Source organism: Cynoglossus semilaevis, chromosome 12, assembly GCF_000523025.1.
Source record: "Cynoglossus semilaevis isolate Cse_v1.0 chromosome 12, Cse_v1.0, whole genome shotgun sequence".
Taxonomy (NCBI): Eukaryota; Metazoa; Chordata; class Actinopteri; order Pleuronectiformes; family Cynoglossidae; genus Cynoglossus; species Cynoglossus semilaevis.
In genome coordinates this window covers 13,240,590-13,258,773 of record NC_024318.1, presented here as the reverse complement: position 1 = coordinate 13,258,773, position 18,184 = coordinate 13,240,590, and the positions used below count along the sequence as shown (strand labels likewise).

At 38.1% G+C, this 18,184-nt stretch overlaps 3 protein-coding genes across 6 annotated transcripts in view; 1 reads left to right on the top strand and 2 right to left on the bottom strand.

Moving 5' to 3' along the window:
- Window positions 1-3,041: 3,041 nt before the first annotated feature.
- Window positions 3,042-8,087, bottom strand: spast (spastin). 2 transcript variants are annotated; one of them, XM_008322360.3, is made up of 16 exons: window positions 7,988-8,087; window positions 6,856-6,939; window positions 6,671-6,754; window positions 6,100-6,266; window positions 5,861-5,994; window positions 5,667-5,760; window positions 5,511-5,585; window positions 5,332-5,403; window positions 5,164-5,239; window positions 4,963-5,054; window positions 4,575-4,654; window positions 4,437-4,479; window positions 4,255-4,334; window positions 4,079-4,149; window positions 3,938-3,978; window positions 3,042-3,826 (listed from the first exon to the last, which is right to left on the bottom strand). In XM_008322360.3, exons 1-16 carry the CDS (start codon window positions 8,073-8,075, stop codon window positions 3,701-3,703), a joined length of 1,407 nt encoding a protein of 468 aa, XP_008320582.1. In that variant the 5' UTR covers window positions 8,076-8,087; the 3' UTR covers window positions 3,042-3,700. The 2 variants fall into 2 exon arrangements, with proteins under 2 accessions (XP_008320582.1, XP_008320581.1); XM_008322359.3 differs by lacking the exon at window positions 7,988-8,087 and adding an exon at window positions 7,034-7,536.
- A 465-nt stretch (window positions 8,088-8,552) lies between these two features.
- Window positions 8,553-16,814, top strand: memo1 (mediator of cell motility 1). Of its 3 annotated transcripts, none has more exons than XM_008322357.3 (9): window positions 8,553-8,637; window positions 10,266-10,347; window positions 10,450-10,518; window positions 10,794-10,906; window positions 11,040-11,151; window positions 11,566-11,708; window positions 11,781-11,857; window positions 12,324-12,428; window positions 13,951-16,814. In XM_008322357.3, the coding sequence occupies exons 1-9, from the start codon at window positions 8,592-8,594 to the stop codon at window positions 14,080-14,082; spliced, it is 879 nt and encodes a 292-aa protein (XP_008320579.1). In that variant the 5' UTR covers window positions 8,553-8,591; the 3' UTR covers window positions 14,083-16,814. The 3 variants fall into 3 exon arrangements, with proteins under 3 accessions (XP_008320579.1, XP_008320580.1, XP_008320578.1); XM_008322358.3 differs by lacking the exons at window positions 8,553-8,637; window positions 13,951-16,814 and adding exons at window positions 8,665-9,187; window positions 12,626-12,821; XM_008322356.3 differs by lacking the exon at window positions 8,553-8,637 and adding an exon at window positions 8,677-9,187.
- Window positions 16,599-18,184, bottom strand: part of mkks (MKKS centrosomal shuttling protein) — a 2,915-nt gene continuing 1,329 nt past the window's right edge. The window contains exons 2-4 of the mRNA XM_008322364.2: window positions 17,963-18,144; window positions 17,711-17,821; window positions 16,599-17,616 (exon numbers count right to left, since the gene is read on the bottom strand). Coding sequence (XP_008320586.1) covers window positions 17,194-17,616; window positions 17,711-17,821; window positions 17,963-18,144 — 716 coding nt within the window. The 3' untranslated portion in view covers window positions 16,599-17,193. The remainder of the gene's footprint in view (window positions 17,617-17,710; window positions 17,822-17,962; window positions 18,145-18,184) is intronic.

Genomic DNA, 18,184 nt, shown 5'->3' with positions numbered 1-18,184 from the left:
GTATTCGCCACACCTGCGTGGCAGTGATGCACCACAGGCAAGCCCGCAGGCTCGTCCGGACAATGCAACATTTTCCCCAGATTCAATTCACTCCTTCCTCCGGTAAAGCCATGTCCCGACATGTCCAGGTCAGTCTGGATTTGTGATCTAACATCATTTGGCGTTCATCTGCCAACCTGAGAGATAGACATTACGGTCCTGCTCCTTTTAAAGATGTTTGTCTCCTGGTTCCTGGTAACGTGTACACAGTGTAAGAAAAACATAATATTTCAGACATTTGTTGATGAATGACCTCAGCTGATGTCAGGTACAATACATCAGCAGATTGTGTGAAGTCATAGACAGGTCTTTGGCCTCATTATCTCAGACAACGCTGCTGAGATTAATGGCTCTGCAGGTCATGTGTTGGCATAACAGAATCAGCTCCCTTCTCTTGTTGTAGCCTTGGCTGCAGGCTGCACAGGAAATGGAAAAGTCATAAGTTCATTGTGGTTCACTTTGAGTTATGCCGTCTGCAAAATAAGCCACCTGCAAGTAGTTTGGTGAAAGCTACAACTGTATGAGACCATGTGATCCTGAATTTATTTAGCATGTCATTATCAGTTGTTTTTGTCACTTTTGGTCACAAATATCTAAACCAGTGTAGCTTTAGTCTTCTCCATTTATATAAGTTGTCTAGATATTATTTCCATCCAAAACATTTAAATAAATGTGCAGTGACACCCCATTTTTAACCATCAAACACACTCACCCACACACTCTCACACACACCCCTCTATCCTCACAGCTCCCCCACATAAATAAACAGCGAGCAGAGAAAATAAATTTGCTCATAAAAGACAGATGCTGCAATAAGATACACGACTCGGTTCTCCTGTGGGAGACAAAGACAACACTGCCATGGCAAATGAAAGAACGTGTATGGTGTGGGTTTTCAGGTCAGTGGAACAGTAGCAGTCAGTGCTGATATGTGGAAACAGCTCTGAAGGCCTTTCACTGTGAAGCCCACTGTCCACACCCACCAACATAACAAACAGCAACTAACTTCTAAATATTTAGAGAAATCACCAAACAACAATGTGTTGTTAAAGGATAGTGCAGATCAGATGCTCACTCCAACACTGCCCTGATGAATTTATATTAAAAGTATAAGGTTAAAAATAATGTCTGACTTATTTGTAATACTTCCACCGAGTAACTATTAATTCCTAGATAAATCCTACATAAAACAAAACCCTGTGACCCCACTGCTGTTTTCATAATGTACCACTTTAGGCAACACTCGCGTACTGTTTACTTAGTCAGTGAGAGGTCCTCACTGTGTTGAATATTATTCTACTCTCTACAGGGTGGGCTTCTCACTGAAGCTATCAATTCTGTTTTCCCTGAAGTGGGTGAAGTGGTCAGAAAATTGAAGAGAAACTGCTAAAATTGATTAAATACGCTCCGAAATTCACCATAATTAGCATTTTGATTGCAGATATTTTGGGCTGTTTAACAGCAGGTGCAGGTTGTGTTGAAATATCACCACATGTTGGTTGATTTCACCACCTGTAAGTGGAATTTAACCCTCCAAATAAAATCACTAAATAGTCCTCTAACCTGTCCACCCTAAAGGCCATTTGTTTACAGTGCAGGATGCTCACAGGGAAGAGCAAACAGAGGAGAGGTGATGACTAAACCCTTAACTCCTAACACACCTCACTCCAGCCTGCCATCATGAAAGGAGCTCTTCAGCCATGACACGTTAAAAAACACACTCCAGCCAATATCTCTCCCCCCGGGGAAGAGGGTAGTCCTCAAGGTGTGGTTGCAATTCTGGGAGTGTTTTGCATTTGGATTTTTTTAAAATTTCATGATAACCTCAGGCTTTAAAGGAGAAAATGTTTAAATGTGGAGAGTCTGTAAACATGTGCTGGAGAAAAAAGACCACATAAACCAGAGGCAGCACCAGGAGACCTGACCATGTGATGGGCTTCATAGACAGAAGTGGTACTTGATGAAGTTTTTAGTTTTCTAACCGACTGACCACTGACCCTGAACGACTCTGACAGCTGCTGACCCCCGTTCAAGCCACAGTTTTGCATCACATGTAGCCTCACATCAGTGGTGTGACACCCTTTATGGCTCCTATGAGAACATAAATATTAATTTGAAAAAGTCAAGACATAAGTCACACAACACTGTGAAGTTAAGCCAGCCATCATTCAATATGAGAGCCAACACAGTAGAGCAGCATTTAAAGTAAACACATATTTGTAGTAATTTAATACATTCCTCACATCTGCGCTTACATGCAAAATATTTCACTTGTTGCCGCAGTAATTACCGTAAATTGAAATCGTGAACTCTAGCACCATCTACCTTTAGACATAAAGAAATGCCAATGTTTTGATTATAAAAAAAATTCCCGTTGGTGTTCGCCACTGTAACAATGTGATACTAATTAAGTTTAGAAAGTTTATTTAATTTATATACAAAGCCAATATATTTTTTAAGCTTACTATTAGATTTTCCACCCTAAAAAAGAGAGCAGTTGGTCTCTGCAAACTGTTGTTTGGCTAAGACTGATGGTACTTTGGCTCTCTCTAGTGGTATGCGGGGACTGTTATTCACCATAGGAATAGGTGAGTCATTATATTACCATTTAAAATGAGTTGCAATGTTTTATTAGTTGGTGAAACTACTTCATGTCCTAACAAGAAAATGGAATATCTTAGTAAGTCTCACAGTTGTCTTCAAAGACAGGGATTTGAACCAAGGTTTTTGGCTCCATGATCAGAAGTCTTATTCTGCTATTCTGTCATGGACTGTATAAGGCAAGGAACTTTTACTGCTTGGTAAAACTGGTCCAGGGTCTACAGAAGAAAATCCCTTTGGGCTACAAAGTAAAGTTGGGTTTTTTCCCCCACAAAAGCAGTGTATCTCTTACTATCATATTGTAAAATATTATTCTTATCTTTAATAAATATAATTCCTTTTTGCTAACTATCAACCTGTTTGCTGCCATCACATGCAAACCAGAAATGTAAAGTCCAAACTCTTGGTGAATGCATTTATTGGTGTAAAAGGGAAGTGGAGCTTTTACACTGCAGCTCAATCGAATATTTCAAACACAATACCATAACTCTGTTTGATTTGATGATCACTTAGAGCAACGTTATTATCCCGGTTTGCAAATACAGTTTCAATATTTATATTTGTAAACAACAGCAAATGCAATACATATCGCACAAAAGCCCACCATGGCAAATTCTGTCCAATTACTATCATTCTTTTTATGTACAAGTACAGAGAACACTTGGTGACCAATACCATCAACTTGTCATTACTCCATGCCACTGTAGGATGTGGAAATTGTTTTTACTAAAGTTAGAGAAACTTGCTGCCCTCTAGTAGTCAGAGAAAAAAATAAATTATGTTTTTTTTAAAGTAGCAAAGCTACAACTGTACTTTAAGAGCACAATCTCAAAGAAATGTAATTCAAAAGACACACAACCTTGTTTGTGCTTTCCAAAAAAAAAAAAAAAAAAAAGGAAAGTTGTTTTTTGAGTCATTATTCTTTTCCCCACATAGTACATGTAAGGTATAAACCAAAAGTTTTTTTTTCAGGTTCATATTGCTGTTGTGAACCACACGGTAAAACAAAGGAATCAAAGGTAATTTTTACATTTTTTGACATTTAACTATGTTGTTAAGTTCAAAACGCCGTTGTGTCACCAAAATCCTCATTCCACTTTGCATACATGTTGAGAGTGGCTGGACTAACGCTGGGTTTGATTCTTTTGAGGGAATCTTCAAAGTCCTTCTTCCTGATGTTTCTCATCTGAAACGGCACCAACGTGTGTAACTGACACTGTGTGCAACACTAGCATGTAAAAAACAAACAAGCAGTTGAAATGGAAAATGCAAAGCACCGAGAAGGAAACAATCTCACCTCATTAGCAGCCATAGATCGGACCTGAACTGGCCCCAGCTCTGTAAGACAAATACATCGTCATATTCTCGCAGAACATTTTCAATGTACACACACAGTTTAGTATGGGATCGACACACTAATGTGATGAAAAGCCCCTACCCCTAATCGGCCCCAGTGCAGCATCTTTAGCTAAAGATGTCAAATCACTGCCTGAGTATCCTGCCGTCTGTCTGTTCAAATGACACCGGGAACAACATTAGAACACATGAAGTACAGTACAGTTCCATACAGTGATTGGGAAAACTGTGTTAATATGCTGTTAATATGAGACTAACTTTGCCAGATAGGACATTTCACTCTTGCTGAGTGGATTTCCATGTTTTCCCAATAGATTTATCAGAAGTGTGCATCTTGTCTGGAGAAAAAAAAATGTAGAATTGCAAATTTCAGCATAAATGAAATGAAATTCAAATTTTAAAACAACCGTAGTACACAGACATGATTGGTCTGTAAATACCTGCTCATCTGGCAATGTCACGTAAAGCCTCTTGGCGAACCGCCTTTAAATAAATAGAACAAAGTAAGTGTAAAAAGTACAAATAAAACACAACTATTTCTGTATTATTATGAAGGATTGGGTATTTTCATAGTATACCTCAGAACTGCTTCATCCAGTTCCTGAGGTCTGTTAGTTGCTCCCATTACAAGCACTCGGTCATCTCCTCCTGAATGTACCTAAAACCAAGCAATACAGCTGTGTAAAATGTCCCAGACACTTGTGCACCTAACAGATTATAGAGATACTTTTACTTTTAACATTGTTTAATTCTTTTTTTTTTTTATTAACCTTCCTTACTCCCCCCCATCCCCCTAGATTTTCTGCACCGGCCCGACATTTGGCTTTCTGGGTGTTAAAATGAAAACACCCAGCACTTCTCCTTTAAAGCTTTAAATAACCCCCCCCCCCCCCCCCCCAATTTGATTATGAGACTTTTAACATACTACAAACTTAGGACAGGATAGAAAAAAAAGACAGATCTTACGCCATCAAACTCGATCAGAAACTCAGTTTTCAACCGACGAGAGGACTCGTGTTCTCCCTCCCGCCTTTCACACAGCAAGCTATCCACCTCATCTGGAAGTAAAAATTTGAAAATGAAAAATCTGACTTTTTCCATTCAGTGAACATACATAAAGTATGTGGTTATTTTCATTTATTTGGGTTTTTTTTCAAAAAATCAAACCGATAAAGATGATAGAGGGCTGCAGTTCTCTGGCAACAGCAAAAAGGGCTCGAACAAGCTTCTCGCCTTCTCCCACCTGTGAAGACAATGGCAATGTTGTTAAAAACATAAAGATGCTGAATTTAAAACCAGGTCTTGACATAAAGAGGTCTCAGGGCTTTTTCTTACATATTTGGAGGTCAAACTTGCAGCACTAATGTTGAAGAATGTTGCGTTCGACTCAGTTGCGACTGCTTTGGCCTGGTGAGATTAATCATTGACATTATTTGGTTATAATCTCTTTGGAAAACAACTACTGCAAACAAACATTATTTAACATTATGTTTTGGAACAGGTGTTTGTTTTACCAGCATTGTTTTTCCATTTCCAGGTGGACCAAATAAAAGCAAACCACGTGGTGGAGCTCTCAGGCCAGTGAAAAGCTAGGGAGAAAAATACTGTATAATTTTCACATGGTAATTCGAAGTGTTGTCATGTGTGACACAAAATAAACACAAGATTACCTCTGGTCTAATAGCAGGTAGGATAACAATCTCTTGAAGTGCTTGCTTTGCCAGATCTTGTCCAGCAATGTCTCCGAATGAGACAGTCGGTCCACTACAACAAAAATATAGACACATGATAAATACAACTATCTCTTATCTGGTGTATTGAAGACAGCACTTTTTTTAAGTTAGGAAAAAATGCTCCTAAATACCTGTCAACAATTTCATTTAAAATCAAGTTGGCCAACTTGCTGTCAACATTTTTAAAGTTTTTCATGTCTCTTTTTTGTGGCTGTTTCACTGCTGATGGTTTTCCATTTTGAGCTTTTGTCACTTTTGGCGTCACCTGAGTATGTTACAGGGAAAAAGACGTTTCATTTGTATCTATGCATCAAGTTGCATTCATGTTGATTCTTCACAAATGCAGCTACATACTTTTTTTAAATCTCACCTTTGAAACAGTGGCTCTTGATGGAGGTCTGACAGCAGTGGAGGGCCTGTTGTTTGTGGACACTCCAGGCACTGCAGGCTGACTTTTAGGACTAGGCTGTGGTTGTGGTAGCACCGGATTTGAGGTCTTCTTGGGTACATTCTTACTTTTAGAAGCCAGTGTTGTCTCTGTTGTACAGGACATCAATATATGGTGAATGTTAAGTAATAAGTACATTACTATTATTGTGATTACTAACACTGTAACTTTAGGCACTTGAATAGAGAACAACTTCTTAACTTGGTTGTTATGGTGATTATTGTACAATTGTGTGCTTTGACATGTTCTGGTTGACATAGGACCACAGAGGTCAATTAGAATTAGGCCACAAAAACAAAGACAATATAACAAATGAAAGCCACTGTTTATGTACATTTTCTAAAGGCTTAAAAACATTAACAAACGAACAAAAACAGTTCTTACTGTGTTAATGTCGCCATGTTTCAATTCTGTCACAGGGGGCAGTACTACTGAAAAGTATCCTTGTCCCTACACATCACAAAAATAGATAGCAAAGTTGAAATTACTGTACCTAACAGAGCCAGTCTGTCTTTTGCCATAGAGAGATTGTTGATCATTTTATCCTGTAGTCTCTTTGCTCTTTCATAATGGTCACCTGTTTGAAAAAAAAAAAAGAAACAAATTAAATATTAAATATTAAACTGAAGCTTGGTAGCATAGTACATCCTCTGACTGTGGGGACCATCTCTTAATTACCTTCTGCTATGATCTCCACAACTATACCCTTTTCCAGCTCAGCGATGCCCTTCTTGTACCACTGTACAGCCTCGTCTTTTTCACCTGTCAGCAGAGAGGATGTTTACATCACCACTGTCTGTCACACACAATACATGACTGCTCATCAGCTGAAAGCGAATCGACCTTGCAAACCAACCTGAGTCATCTTCGTCAATCCTTAATGCTTTCGAAATGTACTCAAACGCCTGCTTGTGGTAGTTTTTTATAACTTCGCCGCTGTCTTTGCTTTTACTTGCGTTTGTTTTGGTCGACATCACTCTCACGTCACCGGTCTCTTTTCTTTTAAAAGTCCCCAAATGCAGTAATGGACACGGTCATGCATACGTTTTATAAATGCACATCTGTATAGCCATGAAGTCGCGATACCTTTCCCACATAACAGTGTTGTCGCATAAGTAACAGCTATGATGGCTCCTCAGAAACACAGTCGATCCGCATACAACTTCCGGCTTCCGTTTGAGTGTGCGCACTAGATATCAGTCCGAAACAACTGCCCAATATTTAATTGGTGCCTTAATTTCTGCCCTCATAGTTAATCTATTACTAAATTACAGTTCACCATATTTCCGGCATGTATTTTCATTTTATACGGCAGTTGGTATGTACATTGTAGTTATGTCATGTAGTCTATTTTCTATTTTAGTACTCGAGATATGTGACGTTAAAGTACTGGCTTTAAAGACAAGTGATGTCAGAAAAATGCAAACATACAGAAAATTGAACAAAGCAGTACAGAATGAATTAGATAGATGGATAGAATGGAACATAAATGAGGAAAATGTATTTGAGAAGGACGTCTTTTAGGGTAACAAAATTAACTTTAGACACTGTGTGGAGACAAGTGTCTTTGTTTTATTTTTTAAAAATTGAGCCTGGTTCTAAAAAGAATGATAATATACAATATGATAATAATTATCATTAATAATAAGAATGATTGGAAATTAACCACCTTAAAGCTCATTAGATATGTGCTATTTGGAAAGATGCAAATATTTGCAAATGGTATTTAGCATGTTATGGTATTTATCCTGACTCAATGTCATTTCATTTGAGGCATCGTTGGCACCATTTTTGGTCCTGCCTCTCTTACCTGTTCTTGAATCTTTAACAGTACCTCTGACATGCACATTTCTAATCTTTTGCAACTTGGTCTCTTCAGATGAAAAGGTATGCATCATAAAGTCCGCCGCCTTCAGTGCAAGCCTAAAAGAAAGATTAACTGTATCCAAAGCATACACTAGAACAACCTTTACTTCCTGTTCCTGTTGTAAAAATTCCTTTTATTCTTTCTTCTTTTTGACTTTAACACTTCTTGTCTCAAACCAACCCCCCATGCCATTGCTGTATCCTTTATCTCAATTATATGTGTTGCAATATAGGAGCACTTAAAGGGAATCTCGCAAGTGGACATTTTGTATGATCCAGTACAATCTGAGTATTGTGAATTTAGCACAGAATTAGAATTAAATTGTAAAAAAAAAATAACTTGTGAGAATATACTTTTTGCTAAATGTGTTCAAAGCGTAGTAAGGGTGAACTGGTTCACAATGAGACAATTAATAAGAAAAGATTTATAAAAGTGAGGCACTAAGAAAACTCTGTCTCTCATTAAATAGAGTTTAAGACTCTATTTAATGTTGTATAAATGGTTACAATGAACATTTTAGCATTTTTAGATTTAGAATCAAAACCACATGTCATGGTGGTTTGTTGTACTGACTATATACCTTTTTCTAACGGGTGAGTTTTAACCACGCCTTCTGAGTCATTTTACCAATCACCGTGCTGTTTCTAAAGCAACACCAAATCAGAATTATCTGACGTAACCGTGAGTGCCCTGTAAAACACCCCCCAAACCTGGCTCGACACATAAACCAGAAATCTTCAATCCCAATCCTAACTGTGGCAGTATCCTGGGTTTGCGTTTTCTGCTGCAGTTAACGAGCATTCAGAGTGTTTATCTAGCTGTGCCTTTACAAGTCTACTTAAAAACTGACAAGAGTTCGTATCAAAACGACAGTTCACTGCTAACCGGTAACAGCTGACGGAGCACTAAGCTTGTTAGCCTGCTAAGCCCAGCTGTCTTCAGGCTGACTGCCCTTTGTCTTTGCAATCAAGTCAGCCAGAAGGCGTTGTTTCTGCTCTGGGTCAGCTCACATCGGCTTTAGGTGTTTACATTTTTGCCTGACAAGTGTTAAGAAGACCAAGATAGGCGGCTTGGGATCCAAGATGTCGAACCGAGCGATATGCAGAGAAGCTAGTCATTCCGGGAGCTGGTACTCTGCTTCGGGTAACTGCCAAATAATCGACTGTGTTAGCACACTGCATGCTAACTGAATGTTGGTTTTCTTTTATATATAAGTATATTCTAAAAATCTACTTAAATCGTATTCATGTAAGGGCGCCGCAATTACTCTACAATCTCAAGGCTGCCATTATCATACATGCCATTATTGCTTTGGAAAGTAATCGTTAATCATGCAGTGCTAATCCAGTTCTCAAAAAGCTCTGCTAGCCAACATTAGCTGCCTCATCTCGGCTCTCATTGTTTACCGGTTGTTTTGAGCTAATTCGGCGTCTTTCTTTTTTTTTTTCTTTTTGCGATAGATTAGAATGCTGCCAGGCAAACGCTCATCTGCAAGCCAGCGTTTTATTTTGACAAGAATGCAAACCTGTCAAGTCAATAATGACTAACTATATTGCAGAACTCACTGGCCTACTGATAGTCTTCTACAGGATAATAGAGCCCCCCCGTCAGCATTTTGACTGTATCTACTACTAAACAGGCGTCGACTTGGTCTGCGGCTCCAGTTCAGTAACGTTAAAAATAACCTATGAAACAAAGGATCGGGTAGAGCAGAAGTAAAGCCTAATGCTGCATCCCCTCCACCATTTCACGGTTGGCCTGTCTGTGCATCCACATTTGGGCTCACTGCATTGTTCATAATTTACATTTCTGTCACTGCATAACTAGTGTATATGCAGTGCTTTTACCAGTGCAGCAGTGTTTTATTATAAGCTTACTAAACGGGTGAACTGACATTGACATTTCTTTCCATGTAGAACCAAATAAATTGTTTGTCTCCCCTGCAGATTTAATGACAATCAGGAAACTGTCAATATAATATTTTGTGTTGGTTCAATAGTCAGAATAACTGGATTGGATATTTGGAAAAATGGAAGATAGCACATCTCAGACAAAACATAATCACACTGGGATCTGATCCCGTTTGCTTAATTCCGTTTCCTTTAGCTCTGGCTGTCATCTCAGCTCTTTTATCTCCTAGGAAACAAATAGAAACAAACATTACATTACTTTGTGGAACCTCTTTTGTAAACCTTCCTTTTTCTTTATTTTGCCTGTTCAGGACCTCAGCTGAATGCACAACTAGAGGGCTGGCTGTCCCAAGCACAGTCCACTTTCAGACCTGCTCGAGCCATCATAGCACCGTGAGCACATTTCAATCCCTGCAGTAGAATGTCATCTAAACATGTCAAATATTATCCATCTGAGATGCTTGTCACCGTAATGTGCCATACTTTTGTTTGCAGACATGCTGGGTACACCTACTGTGGTGCTTGTGCAGCACATGCCTATAAACAGGTTGATCCTTCCATCACGTAAGTTATGCTTTTCTGTAATTTTAAAGAAATGTTTAAAACCTCCTTTTTTGTTAATTTGTGTTTTACGTTTTGATTAGCAAAAGTTGGTGACAATGGTAGTGGTAACATGTGTGTTTTTAAAGTGTATAAGCATGAACAGGTGTAAAAAAAAACAAAACAACAAAAAACGTCTTTAATTGAAAATTAGTTTTTAGTTAAAGACTTGTAGAGTCTGTGCCAGTTAGTGATATGTCTTTGTAAATTAAGTGAAACAAAGTGCTGTTGCCCTTCAGTCGTAGAATCTTCATTCTGGGACCTTCACACCATGTGCCCCTATCCCGTTGTGCCCTGTCGTCTGCAGAAATATATAGAACGCCTCTCTATGACCTCAGAATTGACCAGAAGGGTAGGTGTTCCTTTCATGTTCTGCATTCCCAAATATCTGGATTTCAATGCACGGAGTTTTAAAAATTGACATTAGCAGTTGCTACATCGTTGTGAGAGTCACAACTAAAACATAAATTACTTGTGTTTTACAGTTTATGCTGACCTCTGGAAAACTGGGTTGTTTGAGCGGATGAATATGAAGACAGATCAAGACGAACACAGTATTGAAATGCACTTGCCTTATACTGCTAAAGCCATGGAGAGGTAATGTTTTCAGCTGAAGCGCATTATGGACACACGACTAAAGTTTTATTTGAAAGATTAATTTTCTCAAGTTATTAGGTGAACATGTTTTTTCTCCAGGAATTAATATTAATATAAGCAATGTGGTTTATATCTTAAAGTATTCAGCATAAAATAAATATTTAGGTTGTAAATGAGGATGACAGAAGTTTATATTGGTGCTGGGTTGACTAAATTGTGGGAAAAAAACAATTTTGGTGTTCAAAAGTGTAATGTAGCAGCTCAGGCTCATGTTTTTACATGTTTAATTAGACCCTGAGGAGAAAAACATGAATAACGTAGGCATGCTTGTAGGGAGTAAAGGTGCAATGTTCTTGTAACATCCTGCAGGCAACACCTTTCATGTGTGATAAGTGAATCATTTTGATGTTGTAGCCGCAAAGATGATTTTAGCATCGTCCCTGTGCTGGTGGGTGCCCTGAGTGAATCTAAAGAGCAGGAATATGGAAAGGTGCTAAGCAAGTATCTGGCTGATCCTTCCAACCTTTTCATCATCTCATCTGATTTCTGCCACTGGGGTAGGTATTTTTTAAAATCTGTAATTTATGAAGTCAAACATTACTTCTGTACTGATGTACATGTCCTTTAAGGCAATCGCTTCCACTACACATACTATGATGAATCTCAAGGGGAGATTTACAGGTCAATTGAACATCTCGATAAAATGGTAAGTGCACAGGAAACTACACAAAAATGTGTCAGATCACATGGAGAATTGTGTATGAAAATTATCTTAATATTTTGAAGAAACAACACTTGTTAATTGAAATTTCATCAGGATTTATCTTCATAAAGAGTATTTTTTAAACCAGAGGTTTTCAATTAGTACTCACAGATTATTTATTATGATTTCTTGGTGTGTGAAATCCATCTCATCAATATGAAAACAACAGATTTCTAAAATAAGGCAACCTCTAATGTCACCAATTACCTTTTGAGAAAATTCAAAATTGCTGTCACCCTCCCCCCCCCAAAAAAAACCCAGAAGAAACAAATCAAAGCAAAATTCCTGTGTATATACATAATATCACTGCAATAAAAAGCAGGCTGAAAAAAAGAAGGCTCTTAACATTTTTATTAAGTAATTTGCGAGTAATTAATTAATTCTTTGCTTTTTTTCTCTGTTTTCCAAGGGGATGGGCATTATAGAGCAGCTGGATCCAATATCCTTCACCAACTACTTGAAGAAGTATCGCAACACCATCTGTGGGCGTCACCCCATCGGAGTGCTGCTAAATGTAGGTAGAGCAAATAAAAACTGGTTCAGTTGTTTAATAACATACATGTTTCAGGGTTTAAAATGTTGTTGTGGATAAATGACATAAATAACACTAGAGGATGTAAAATATCTTATGCAGACTAACTTTTACAGGTACTAGTCCTAGTGATTAAAAATGACTTGAATGTTGATCAACAACTGCATGTGTATATTAAGTCTCTTAATACAGGGGTGACTCAACGGCCAATGGCTACTAAAATTTGACCGGGGGGCTGATGCAGAGGAGCAGATAGATGGAGATCTGGCCACATTTTTCCCATACCTGCTCTAACACCTAAAAATATTTTTGTCACTCACTTGGTCAACCTTGTGAGTAGTTGGAACATCTTCTGTTCTGCTGTACTATCATGAGTTAAGTATTACTGCCATGGTGTCTGAAGTCACAGTGACAACATTTCTGAACCACGAACACGATTGCCCCTTTTGTCCAATGTGTCCCGTGGGCATTTTTCTTACTCTTGAATCCTCAAAGAAATCAGACGTTGTTATTACAGAAAAATAATGTCTTGGAGTTCTGAAAACTTCAACAACACCAGTATTGTGATTTAAAATGGCTCATCTGGAGACTTAAATCCTTTGTTCAGATTTACTGCAGTGAAAGAAATATACCAAATGAGCTGACAGTACTTTCTTTGTCCCTGAGCTAAAAAAAGAAAAAGAAAAATTCCTCAATTCTTTCTATGGAATGGTGTAAGAGAATTGAACAGTTCACAAAAATCGTTTTCCAGATGGTGGAGTCTGAATAACTGCAACATAAAGCTGGAGACATAGCAATGATCTACTGTACACCAGAGCAGCTGCAGGTTTAATTAGAAGAGCCTTTTGTTTAATAGTTTAAATCTGTTGTCCCTTCTGTCTCCACTTGCAGGTTTGTTAGTGAGAGTAAATATTTAGTTCCCAGGTGGCTCGTTTTAATTTTTTTCAGTACCTAATTGCTGCCTAAGCAGTATTAATACAGCATCAGTCTCCACATCCCACCCCACAAGGGTTGATACACCTAATAAAGCAGTTAAAATCCAAATCTTTAATTGTGTGATTTGACTAGGACAATACATTTGAGTTCCATTAAGTCCATTTTCCCACAAGTAGCCTGAACTGTGGACTTTTGTGGTAGCATTTTGTGTGTCCAGTTCCTGCAATGATTTACCCATTGGGATCACTAAAGTATTTCAGATTCTGATGTTTGTGTGTAAGTTACTGTAGTACAGCTTCTGATCCAGTACTGGTCATGCACATTATGAAGCACTCTCTGCTCTGGACTCTGGGTAGACATTTGATAGATAGCTAGATAGATAACTCTTTATTTTTACCTGACCTCTGTCCTAGTCCAAAAACATTTGAAATGAATTTCTAAATAACATAATTACTTTTACTACTTGTATTGATTATTTGTTTCACAGCTTATCTGGAAACAAGGTTTGTAGTGAAGAGCAATTAAACCAAATTAAGAGTTAAAATTAGATTTTTTTTTTTTTTTTCAGGCTGTAGCTGAACTGAGGAAATCTGGTTTAGGAATGGACTTCACTTTCCTCAACTATGCCCAGTCGAGCGAGTGCAGGAACAAGTCGGACAGCTCTGTGAGTTACGCTGCTGGAGCTCTCGTCGTTCATTGAGGTTGACTTCTGGTTGGAGCCATTGCAGCGCCACCACCCTGCCCTTAATATCTATCGCCATGACCCACACAAACACCCTCCCTCTCACCCGAAAACCCCAAAGGTACACACACTATGATCAGGAAGGACCTAAACACTCAAAGCCAGTACAGTCTTCTCCCTCTGTCTCTCCATCTTTTCCGCCCTCCCCTCAGTTAAAGGTGTGAGTCAGAGAGTTTGGTAGATCTGTTCTTTTGGGTGGGGTGGGGTGGGTGGAGTGAGTTATAAGAGGAAATGGTTTGTAGAAACGGTAAAAAAGGCATGACAGTTTGTCCTGGTGTAAGTAATGGGAGAGGGAAATTAGTTTTACAGGAACGGTATTTGTTCTTTTAGTTCAATTATGTTTTTCTCATACTATAAATTTGAGTTGTGATGGAATCTTAACAATTAGACTCTTGGTAGACTCAGGATACTTGGTATCCTGTGTTCATGTAATTTGTCCCCAGAAAAAAGGAAGAAAAAATAAAAACTGCATAAAGTAAAACTTATAATACCAAAAATAATTGCCATGTGAACGTGGAGTGTACTTTGACTGACTGCGTTGAGGAAAATGCAACTTGGGTAATTTCTGCTGTTGCATAACGTATATGGTAGTTGCTAACAAATGAATGACTAATTCCCTTATACAAGACCAAAAACAATATACTCTCATACTAATTCATTAAATATGATCTGTGTTATTGGTATATTCTGTTTAATTTCCTTCTTTTATTTGTAGTATTCTTAGGTGTGATGGTATTTACTCCAGTAGTGTGTAGATTTGAACAAATGCAGTGTTGTCAGTGAAGCTCCAAATCCACAGACATGGTTTATCTGCTGAATCTCAGATTCCATACTTGTGTAGCACTGAAGATATCAAATATGCCCAGGCCAGACTCCAGATGGCGCTGCAACAGAGCTGCCATTGAAGCTATACTGCGTGAAATTTAGCCACATCTAGCAGTGACATTAAACACTTTGGTTGCCTTATCCCTGCCCATGCATAGAGGAGAGTGTATGTTAGCTCTCAGTTGTCAGTTAAACATGCAACTGTGGATACGTTGATCCAACACCATGGACAAGAAACTACTCCAGTTGCAAATAAGCTGCAGAGTGGTGAAAACAATGATTTAAACAATGATTTCACAATGAAGTGTGGAATACATTTGACCTAATTCTTACACAATGTAGCTTTAAAACAGAATTGGTGTAAAACAAACAAAAAAAGTCTGACTCCAATAATCTTTGTCTAAACTGCAATTTTCAGGGTTGTGCACTATTGGTGTGTTACCAGTTGAGTCACGGCACTTGGATAACAGCAAATCCAGTTTAGTCCAGTTCTGCAGTGATATGTGCTTGTTTGCTAATAGGTATTGTCCACATTCACATGTACACTGCCTTTGCCTCTTGTTTAAACTGCAGCTCCTCGAGGAAGACAATATTGCACATGACCAGTAGGAATAGGAATATAGGAAAACATCTTAAAAAACAATATGACAATGTTTTTCAGTTTTGATAAAAGGCATTGTGTTTTACTGGGCTATTCTGTCCATGAAAATCTTATCAAAAAAAAAAAGTGTGGGTCACGGTGTTTGGTCAAATGAGAACAACAGGTTTTCTGCAGATTCAAAAGCAAAGCTGAAAACAGTTATTAAGGTGGTTATGACTGTTAGATACATGGAAGCACCTGTTACTACATTTGTTCAATGGTAGTAATTCACAGCTCTATTCGTTCATATTTAAAGATGAAATTCATGATTCTTATTCAAAGTTTGTGTTCCAATTTTTTTTACTCTGTTGAAGTGAGAGAGTATTGGGACGAGTCCTTCTGTCAGGGACAATGTCATGATGATACTGAATTTAGTTATTTGCAATTCAATAATATTTCCCGTAATTCTCCTGCAAATCTTTCCAATAATAAGCTGTAAAAAAAACCCCAACTAAATACACCTAAGTTTATTCCTTTCAGTGGCAGTGGAGTCTCATAACAATGGTGTGAATCACAATATACAAATGGCTGATTCCTGTTGCTGTCGAGTCCTCTGGGTGATGTACGTCGTTAACTCAGCAGCATTTGAATAATAATGTTGAACAAAGTCAGCGCAGACTGAAATAATAAACTCTGAATGCACTTGATCTTTAACCTAAAATTTAAGGAAACTAGGAAGTAGGAAATCATGACACACTGTGCTATTGTGCCTTTTATCACTTGCACATATACATATAAAGCATATTCTTTATTTGTCCTTATTTTACATTGTGCATTTTTTGTGTTTTTTTTTCACCACATGTAAACTCTCCCCTTTACTTTGTGCCCAACAATGTCTCCATAGCACAGGAGTGTCGGACCTGTCCGTTGCATCTGTTGGCCTGAAATGGCACCAACTGTTATCTCCTCTCTCCAGCAGGGAGTGGTGTTCTGTTTTCTCCACCTAACCTTGTTAGGCTGAACCTCAACACTGTTTTATGTTAATGGATTTTTTTGGTTGTGTCACAGAAAATGTTTTTTTTTTTTTGTTTGTTTTATATTATTTCACTCTTGCTTAGAGGATAAGAACTTGTACACCACAGACCTAAAATATACAGTACTACTCTACTGCTCCCGTAATGGAGTTGTTTCAATCTCAGGTTCCACTGACAAAGCATCCCAAAAGGCTCTTTGGAATAGACCCATGGATTCATGTTACAAAACAAGTAAAATATCCTGAAAAGCCTGTCTGTGCTGTTGTCTTGTTCTTTTCATATCTGCAGTCACACAAAAGAGCAACTTTGTTTTTGTACACTTTATATTAGAAATGGATGTAACTGTTTGATTTCTTTCAATAATTGGAAAAAGGTCTGGTCATGCTCTGATGTTTCTGGTGCAAACTTGGTTTCTTCCCTATTACACAATCTTGAGCATTAGTTTGCATAATAAATACATAAATAATAAATTACAAACCAATTTACATACAAAATTGACAAGCATAATCCAACTCCCCAAAATGTTAATAAATAAATAAAAATACAGGTTGCATTTGTGGTAGTCAAATGTTTTTGTTTTTTTTATTTCACACGTTACTCATCACAAATTAAATTTAAAACACAAAGCTACTAATTTAAATCTTGAATGATGAACCTTATATCCAGTGCGAGATTAGCAGTTTCTACAGCGACTTGTAATGCATTAAGTTTAGCTGTGAACGAGTCCAGAACGCGTGGCTGTGCTGTTGGATCTGCAGACGAGGATGATGCTGAGAATGGGCTGTAGGCAGTGTTAAGGTACGTCCACTTCATACCTGGACTGTTTCTTAGAAGTCCGCAGCCACAATTGCCCAAACTATATTCCAAGCTATTTTTCATTGTTTCTACAGGCTGATTCCAGTGGTGGGCATGATTCAGATCAATTAAAGAATCCCCACCATCATGATCCAAGGCTTTGGCAACATACTCCAGAGAATGGCAGAACACCTCCATGCCCAGAAGGTACTCTGACTGTGAGCATCTTAACTGTGCTGCAGCTTCTGCTTCATTGCACTAAGGATTAAAACCAAGATATATTTTACTTGTTGTGTTATGAAAATAAAGCAACTGTTACATGTCACATGGCGTATTAAATATCAGCTGTTACCTTGTGTCTGATGTAAGCAGCTAGCAGAGTCTCAGTACAACCACCTCCAAGTAAAGCAGCAGGGTCCTTAAGTGCGAGTCTCAACACATGCTCTGTCTTTTGACATACAAGCTGGAAAATGTGTTTAAAATTATCCAACTTTATATTGCAATATCACTTAGTTAGGTTTGGTTAATGTATACTACAGGACTTGTTAAGTTTGATTATTTAGTTCAATCATACAGTATATTGCAAACTAAACACTTCACTTACCTTAAGCTCTCTTAGCACTGTCTCATTCCTGTGGCAGAGGACCAGAGTACAGATAACTGACTCTCTAGTGGGTTGTAAATGCAGCATTGTCTTGGATCCAATCTGCTTTATACTGATTCCCATTACCTTCCCATAGGCACTGGCTGGTATTGTGCTATGCAGTGTGGCCACGGGTTGGGCACCTGTTTCATAAAAACAGACATCAAATGATTTCAAAAAAGG